The 9,692-nt window shown below is 45.2% G+C and overlaps 1 protein-coding gene across 1 annotated transcript in view; it reads left to right on the top strand.

The window, feature by feature from the left end:
- Positions 1-4,335: 4,335 nt before the first annotated feature.
- Positions 4,336-9,692, top strand: part of LOC119461766 (fatty-acid amide hydrolase 2-A) — a 46,952-nt gene continuing 41,595 nt past the window's right edge. Inside the window, exon 1 of the mRNA XM_037723145.2 lies at positions 4,336-4,692. Coding sequence (XP_037579073.1) covers positions 4,504-4,692 — 189 coding nt within the window. The 5' untranslated portion in view covers positions 4,336-4,503. The remainder of the gene's footprint in view (positions 4,693-9,692) is intronic.

Here is a 9,692-nt window from a genome sequence, read left to right as displayed (position 1 = left end):
CCCCAGAATCTAATTCTGACAGCGAGTGTGCAAGGTCAGTGAGTAAGATGTGTTCATATTTGCCTATGCACGTGTGACACCGTACTTGTTAATTTATTTAGTAAGCGAATGCTTACACAGCTTTGTAGCTGATAAAACTGCTCACCATACTTCGTATAGATAGTTTGCTATAGCTTAATAATATTGTAATAGTTTGCTATTGCAATCAACGCTTCGCCTATCCCGCGAAGCTATGACTTTATTTTATCGGTAAATTGATTTTCATTGTCTTCTGAAGTTGCGAGAACTGGATTGAGAAAGCTCATGCAGAGAACCTTTACTGCTACACAAAGGCCCAAATTCGAAAAAGCGAATGAATCAGAATACCTTGATACTGGAATACCGGCGTGGTGGTCTCGGCGCAAGATTTAAAAGAAATAATGAAGTTGGGCTGTATTTTCTTCTCTAGCTGTGAAACCTCTAACTGCAATGTTAAGAAATATAGAGTTTTGATAGAATACTTTATTTGTAAACTAATTTAGCATTTTTTATGTCCCTTTGAAACACATTCTAAACGAGTGAATCTAGTTTTAACAGTAGTCCTGTAAGCAGTGGAGTAACGTACTTGAGCTGATACATAACACGTACTGAAACACTTCAATCCTTCTACAAGTCGATGTATTCATTAAAATTTGTTTTTCAAAATTGTAAGTATTCATTAACGCTCGTTTACCGTGCTCAATGCACTCCGCGGTCGCGGCTGCGGAGGACAGATGATGTAATCAGCGCTGGGACATCAGCAAAATAATTGCTCCTAAAAGGTCGTTCTGTCCCCAAAGCACAATTCTCCTTTACGGGAAAACTCCGCTCTTTTATAACGCTAAAATTATGCAAATTGGCAAACTGGCTCATACGGGCTTCCTGCAGTAACTGGGGCAATTGAATAGAATAATTAATGCACGTAGACCGAATACTTTTCTTCTCTTATCGTGAGAGCAATTATATGAACACTTCGAGCAAATTTTTACCATCGCCGTCGCCGTGCTGTTCCGTATAAAGTCCAAACACGATAACATCGTCGCCGCGCGCCGTACGCTGTATGTGCGAGTGAAAGCTTGCGAGGGTCAGCCGAAGATCGCGGCTCAATCTCACGTGCGTGAGGGAGAAAGGCAGTGCGGAAGCGCGCCGTCTTCTGCCGCGCGTGAGGCACGGGGGGGGGGGGAGGGGGAGGCGAGGGAGGGGGCCAGCGTTCTACCCTGGCGGCGACTGCTGCTTACGGTGTGGCCGCGCGGGTGCTGTATCTTGACAGTGTTGTGCCCAATTCGCTGGCTGCTGCTGCCGCGCTTCCTGTCTGCAGCGTTTTGACAGCGACTTTCCACGGTCATCGACCGAATGAATGAATGAATGAAATCAACTGTGTTGAAAGGTCCTGCGAGTCGTAGGCGATCGTTGACCCCTACGAAGTGGCCTTCTCCCACGACGGGGCCGGAAGCTGAAGCTCGGCGGCGGCGGCGTGGACTCTCTGGACTGCGCAGAGTTGAGGAGCGAGCTGGTCGCTCCTGGTGGCTTGATCGAAGTTGTTCTTTCCTTCCTCAATGTCGGGGTGAGCTCGCGAGCACGGCCAGAGAAGGTGGAAGACGTTTAAATGTGAGTAACAGCTATCTCAGTAAGACCTGTCGTAAAGCTCAGGTTGGTAGTAGTGACGTCTGTTTTGTGTAGGGTATGTATCTGTTTGTAACATGCGCAGAGTGACCGCTTGGACCCGATGGAGGCTGCGGCGTGGTGTGCTGTATGAGCGTCGCAGAAGACGGGAGTGTTTAGTGATTTCGTGGTATGTGGAGGGGGCGTCGTGATTCTCGGGTGGGTCACTCAGGGGCGCGCGGTTTGTAAGGGCTCACGCTGCGCGCGGATGTGTTCATGCTAACGTGTGTGCGCGGGACATGTGCTTGTTAATTTATTTAGTAAGCGAATGTTTGCAAGTTTACACGGCCGATAAAACTAATATCCTTACCTGATATAGCTGTCTAATATAGTGCTATCACAATCGATGCTTCACCTTTCGGGCGAGACTGCGACTTCTTTTGTTATACGTTGCGCGTGGTCGTGTTTTACACTCTCCTAATGCTATTCAGGATCACGTCGCTTTTTGATTTCACCAGTTAGAAGTCACCTTGGCCAACGCTAATTACCCCTTTCTTTCACGTAATTCGCATTTTGCTAATTGAGAAAACCTCCAGCTCTTTCCTCTCACTACGACGCTGCGCCGCCCTCGATAAGGCACTTAGCACAGCAGCACCTCCCTTCGAGCGCTTTTGATTGTCATCGTTCGTGTACGTTCCCACAAGTCACAATACCGTGCGAGCATACGAAACATCGGCCTGCCTTGTACAGCGGTGAGCACTGTTAGGGTGAACACGCGAGCGCGTGGCCGACGGCACTATCAGCGCCGCGTAACAGCCATCGTTGGAAACATTGCACATGCGCAGCATGTGCTTTGCGAAACACTCTTTCCACCGCGCGCATCACGTCATCGATACGCTTGTTCGTCGTCTGCTAGCCGCATTTTTTGTTCGCTGAGCTGATACCTTCTGCATTTCAAGGTCCATCTGGATTGAAGATTGGCGCGTGAAGGAAAAAAGTGAGTGTAAGAGGGATAATTATTAAACTTTTTATTCAAGAAAATTGCACTTTTGCAATTCAAGTTAAACAAGACCATGAGAACAAATATAAAAACATGAGCAAATCTAATAGCGAGTCATGTGACCACTTACAGCAACGACTGCAGCTATTCTGGACGGTAACGAGTCGTAAAGTGATCGAACATATTCCCGATCGGCTTTCAGCCTTTCCCACTCGTTGCTGACTTGCGCCCACAACTGGTCCGAAGTCGCGGAATAAAGGGGCTTCCTTGCCAAAGAAGCTTTCAGACGGCCCCACACGTTTTCTATCACATTCAGGTCCGCTCCTTTCGGAGGCCATTCCAGTAGCTGCATGTGCTGCTCCGCCTGGAACTCCTTGACAGCCCGCGCCGTGTGTATCGGTGACCGGTCCTGTTGGAACAGGTAATCACCGTCTGGGAATAAACTGCTCGCATATGGCAACAGCACATTGTTCAAAATGTTGCAGTATTGTTCCGACGATAAGTGTCCACGTATACGTTGCAGGGGCCCTAAACCTTATCTTGAAACAGCACCCCACACGTTCACACTCGATCTCCCACTGGCAGAAACACCTTGCACGTTGTCGGGGTCGTTCCTGCGTGGCATTGTGACGTTAACTAAAACAATTGCTTTTCAAAGCAGGAAGTTTGCCTCACCGTGTGCCTGGTAGTCTCCAAACACGCAATCTTTGGTCTTGTCGCGTCGAAAACGTCGACTCATCCGAAAAGATGACGCGACCCCACTCTTCTGATGTCCATGCTTCGTGCAGCTCAGCGAACTGCCGTCGTGCGTCCTTGTTTGCCGCCGTTAGTAGTGGCTTCTGCGCTGCGACGCGACTGCGAAGGCCCGCAGTACGCAGGCGACGTCGAACAGTGGTGTCCGAAACGTCCAAATCCAAGTCCTCGCGTATTGCTGGGGCTGGCAAGAAAGGGTTACGAACAGCAGCTGCAACTATGAGGGCGTCTTCATCGTCTGTGGTAGCTTTAGGGCGGGGCGCGCGGGGTGCATCCTGAATGCGACCTTCATACTTGTAGGCTTGAATTATCCTGTTCACAGTCTTCAGGGGCCTATTAACTAAAGCGCCAATATACCGCTGGGAATAACCTTTCAGGGAAAGATCGACAATTGAACGCCGTTCATCATCGGGAACCCTAGCCATAATACGATCTGGCGACAGAATGAACGGCTGCGAAAGATGTTTGGTTGTTTTATATACGGCGTTGCATGCACAACAACTTTGAAGGGAACGAATAGACACGCCCCCATAGAAATACAAGTTTTTTTGTCTTGTTCTGTTCAAGCACAGATGTTTAAAGAAATCTTAAAATGCAGGATGCATGGGCTTAGAAAACAAAAATGCGGCTAGCAGACGACGAACAAGTGCATTCATGACGTCATGCGCGCGGTGGAACAATTATTTCGCGGAAGGCGTGATGCGCATGCGCAATGTTTCCAGTGATGACCGTAACGGGGCGCTGACAGTGCCGTCGGCCACGCGCTCGCGTGTTCACCCTAACAGTGCTCACCGCTGTACATGCCAGAAAGGCCAGCACAGTCGCGCGAAGTAGCGCGCTACACAATCCCTGCGCGTAGCGACAACACGGCGAGTGCAGAGGAAGCGCCGTCTCGCGCTATCTCACCGCCCTTGTCTATTTTTGTCGTCCCTGGATAATGCGAGCAACGCCGGCCACGATCTTCAAGCAGCAGTGCGCCCTTCTCGCCTTCGTAACAGCGCTCGCCGCCCCACGAAGGCGCGCTATCAGTCACTCGACACAACCACCTCTATCTCGCTTTCGGTGTTGCGTCTGGGCCTTATTTCCGATACAGCGGGCGTCCCGGACGCACAGCCGACAGGGCGAAGACCATGGCTAGCTTTCGGGAAGGGCTCTGGGCCCTGTTCCTCGAGACATTCGTCTTCATATGGTGCAACGTGGTGCGGCTATTGTTCTGGCTTCGCTACCTGTGGTCGAAGCCTCACAGGGCGCCTCCCGTGAAGAACGAGCTGCTCCTGCGATCCGCCACTCGCCTCGCCGCTGAAATCAGAGAAGGCAAGGTGAGTTAGAACGCGATATGTGTCGACTCGTGTGTAGCGCTACGTTTTAGCGCTACATTGGGCGATGTCAGTATTAAAGGAACCGAAAAGTGGCTAGGCACACGTAGCACAATTGCATTACAGATCGAATCAAGCGCAAGTTATCTTGTCTATGTGCGCGCTTTCTTACTCGCTCATTTGTACCTGTCATTTCTGTACAATAATTTGGCAATCAGATGTGGAATAAATGGCGGGAAGAGTAGACAAAATTTGTAATATTATTTAACAAAAAAATCGCTGTATCCTCAGGATTTGGCAGAGACGACTTGCGCACAGCTTCCTTCATGTGAATGATCAATAGACAGTATGTCTACCACACCAAGAACCATTAATTATTACATATAGTTTAGCTTCTTGCCACAGGTGTGAAAGGTATGGGCCTCTCTTCTGCGCGTACTGCAAATATATAGAATAGGGTAGCAAGCCGGAGCTTTACTGCGGGATAAACCATGCAGTTCAGTCGATTTTTACGTCGATGCTAGAAATGCGAATTTTCTGTCATCTGTAGTCATATGCAGCATAGCTGTTTAATTATAGCTCTATGATTTGACACAAACGCTTTTCGTAGACTGAGCATGTGCTGCTGCTGTTATGGCTCGTACGCGATCAAAAAAAAAGGAAAAGACGTATACGAAGGTGCCTTCGTATGCAAGCGTCAACTGGATGTTAACGTGTCCTTAAATGTGAAATTCCAAGTGAATCCATAATACTAGGTTTATTTGTTATCTTCCCGTGGTGTCTTCCTGAAACGAGCAGAAAATACTATGCTACGAAATTTGTGTTTTCCGGTCCTATGAAGTCTAATACAGCCTGAAAGGTTACCAGGGTGTTGAGGGTGCTAATATTTTAACAATTTCAAAGCTGGAGCTATTTTGTTAAGTGTCCAAGCTTCCTTAGCGTGCAACAACAAGGCGTACAGACGGAGTAAGTTGCGTTCGTAGTATCGTGTGGGTGAAGGCGCTAAAAGGTCTCCTATTTATTTTGAGTGTCAACATAGATATTCGATAAAAGATGACAGGTGACGAAAGCCTCATGCATAATTATTTTGGGATATAAGAACTCAGCTGAGCTCCAACAACAAAATTGCCAGCTGCAAGTTCAAGAGTACAGTTCCCATACTGTGTCGCGGAGTGTTACGCACACAAAAACATTCAAGACGCCCACATTGGTTTTTGAGTATTTGGACGTAATACATTTTTTCGCTACACCAACACAGCGGCCCTTTTCGCTTACTATAGAGCCTGTTTAGCAACAGTTAAAGAGCGAAGCTAGTTGGTGCGATATTGCTTACACCCGCGCTTACTAGTACTTGAAAACAGCAAGACGAAGGATCGCGACTACGTCGTCTTACTGTGTTTTTCAACTCCCGATAAACACTGCTATTACGACATGGCGTATCTCAAAGGCCACTCTCGCAATCCGACAGCCATTCTTCGTGCTTCCCGAGAAGTGTTGTGCTCGCGCCCAGTATCGATCTTCTAAAAGAGGCAATTTTCAAGCCACTTATCACAGCCCTTGTTACTGTTCTTTCCTACGCTCAGCGCACGCTGAGATAAACACCCTGTTCGAGTGGTGAGGTATAAGGGGGCGTGATTCATTCTTCATGCAGCTCCAATGCATCAGCGCGGCGTTACAAGCGTGGTTGTTTGTCGGCCTGTCCTCTCGTCACTGGTCATCCTTCACGCGCCAAGTTTACTAATGGAATACCAACTATCCCTTCTTTCTTTTAACCTCACATCGCGAACAAAGATGGTCCACTTGAATGTATAGAGTGACCATGTATGTTTTACGTTTTATGTACTTAATTTTATGTTTTATGCAATTTTTTTGAAATGTTGCAGATAAGGTAACTCGAGCCCTTGAGCTCGATTACTCAGAGGTGGACATTACTTGCACGAGAAATCGAAACACGTATCAACTAATTAACAAACGTCTACTAATTAAACTTTGAATGAATTACTTCGCCGCCCATATTGCAATTTGCGAATTCTATCGGGTGAGTATGCAAGGTGCATCCCCTTGGAATGAATTTCCAGAATGACGCGAGTTTTGAGATATGCGCCATCAAACTTACCGAAAAAATGCACTGTTGTTACATTTACTTCTTTAACAAAGCGCTCTTTTTTGCATTGAAGTACAAAAGTAACTGGAACGCCCAGGTATTTCGTTACACACTTAGATAAATATCTCGAAACTGGTGTCATCCAGGAAATTAATTTCAAATGGATACGTCTTGCAAGCTCACCGGCTACAATACACAAATTGCAATATGGGCCGTAAAGGAATTATTTAAAAATTTATTTAAAAGTTGAAATAATTAAAAGCTGCATATGTGTTCCAAATTATCGTGCTAGTAATCTCCGCCTCTTGGAATAACCCAGCTCAAGGACAAGATTTTTGCTATGTGCCACAGACGATATTGAAAAATTCCATAAAATTTGAAAGTTATCTCCCTGTATATTCGCCAGCGATGCATCTTACCTAAAGATGCGATATTTATTTATTTATTTATTTATTTATTTATTTATTTATTTATTTATTTATTTATTTATTTATTTATTTATTCATTTATTTATTTATTATGTTAGCTCAACGGCCCCGCGAAGGACTACGTGAGGAGTGGGTACAATAACAGTAGATACAATAATACTCAGGATGAGCACATAGTAAATGCATGCATTGCTGTGCGTTGTCACCGGTAGACACTTCTTCAACGGCGCATTTAAAGCCAGCAGCGTTAATGATTACAACAGTATGACTGGGAAGACAATTACAGTACGTACAAAAAATAAACTGCTGGAACGTTTTGGTAAAGGCTAGTGAAGGGACGATGGTATTCGGCTGGATGGTGCAGGAGACCCAATGGATGAGTATCATGGCATTTCGATGGGGGCGAAATGCAGAAAGCACCCGTGTACTTAGATTTAGGTGCACCTTAAAGAAACCCAGGTGGTCCAAATTAATCCCGAGTTCCCCACTATGGTGTGCCTCATAATGAGATGGTGGTTTTGGCACTTAAAACCCCATAATTTTTTATGAGTATCATGAGTTCGTTGTTAAGCGGTAGCGAATTAATAAATCGTGATAAACCTGTAGTCAAGATATTCTGCAAAGATTGGCCTGAATGGGAAGACCGAGTTGCCTATTTTAGTGCCTTGACACTACGATGCTGTAAACATAATCAGCTAGGAACAATTTAGTGTAATTTGATTCTTGACTCATTCGAGTGTTTTAATCAGATTTATTTGGCCTTGGATATTCTTGTTTGGGGCAGACAAGAGTTTTGTTGGCTAAAAGCTCAACAAAGAAAAAGACTATAGAAAGGTTGCAACAGATTTAGCCTAGTACACAATTTGCAGAATTAGCAATTTGATTAGCGTGAAGGGTCCAAATGAGGTCACGGGAAATGTGAGCGCCAACATGTATGAATGAGTCAGCGAAACTTATAAGACAACTGTTATACCCGCCGGGCGGAGGTTGAAAAGTTGCAAATAGTGTAAGATGAAGTTAGTACACTCTAAAAGTTGAAACATAAACCAATTTGCCAGCGCCCTCCTCTTTGTTCAAGGTCGTACTTTGGCATACCCTTTCCACTACTCACTGTCATGAGCAGTTAATGATCTACGCAGCACTGCAATTCTCCTAAACGTCGTGAATCTCGTCTCAATAAACATATGCAAACTCATGAATCGCGCCATATGGCAGTGTAACGCCGAAACGCTATTTTCCATATAGTATACTTTTATATATATACTTGCGCAACAGCTCTTCTTGCTTAAGGTACGTCGTGTGTTAGAACGTTGCAAATATGAAGGATGTGAAAACTATTACATGTTGTCTGGGATAAAACTTAAGACAGGCTCAGTTGAAAGAGCAGTTCGTGCTGCCCAAGCGAACATGTTCGCTTCTGCTCTGCGTAATCGGCGTTTTAGTTCGCAGCTCTTTCGCATTGTAGATACATTGCTAAAAGAAAGTGCCTAGAAAAAAAAGTTTAATGGAAAGACCATGAGAGCTCCAAGACGTAGGCAGCTGTTTCATGATCTACATGACACGCATGTCATGACATTCATGTCATGACCGATCATTTATGTCCGTCACACACTCTTGTCATACCATGCCAATTTTGGTACCTACCAAGTTAACTAAACGACCATGAGAGCACCAAGACGTAGGAGGCTAGATAGATAGATAGATAGATAGATAGATAGATAGATAGATAGATAGATAGATAGATAGATAGATAGATAGATAGATAGATAGATAGATAGATAGATAGATAGATAGATAGATAGATAGATAGATAGATAGATAGATAGATAGATAGATAGATAGATAGATAGATAGATAGATAGATAGATAGATACTGTCAAAGTGGCAAATGTTCGCAAAGAAATGCTTCGCCTTTAAAAAGAGCTACGATCTGGCAGAGATATTTCTATCTCATTTAGGCGCGTTCAACACCCACCTTCGCATCGGATCGCCCGCAAAATACATGGAAAACGTGGTCAAGGAAAAGACTCACGAAAAAGTGTCATTACCCTTCCGGCCTTTCTAGCAACAGCGGCTGTCACACTTAGCTCCCGAGCACAACGTCACGATGGCGCGCCCATCTTGGCGACAGCATTATATACAAAAAAATTACCAATCAACACTGTGGCACTTATAATTAAAACTGTGTCATCCATGTTATTTCTTGAAAATCGTTTCGCAGACAGCCTAATGTGGCATCATTCGAACAAGAGGCGTATAACCTCCGCCATATGAAGCTACTGAAGGGGGGACATGGGTTGTGGAGATTATTTCCTGCATCTTATGGCCAAATCTAATGAAAATGAACAGGCTTGCTTAGTTTTTTTGTGCTGATTTCAAATATGCAATAATTTTACTTGTAGGTCCATTTGATCAGGAGCTACACAAAGCTGCCGCTCTATTGTTTGCAGGGACAATGGAAAAACCTGCTC

This window comes from Dermacentor silvarum, chromosome 8, assembly GCF_013339745.2.
Source record: "Dermacentor silvarum isolate Dsil-2018 chromosome 8, BIME_Dsil_1.4, whole genome shotgun sequence".
In the NCBI taxonomy this organism is placed as follows: domain Eukaryota; kingdom Metazoa; phylum Arthropoda; class Arachnida; order Ixodida; family Ixodidae; genus Dermacentor; species Dermacentor silvarum.
The sequence above is the reverse complement of the archived record's forward strand: the minus strand, read 5'-3'. Positions and strand labels throughout refer to the sequence as shown.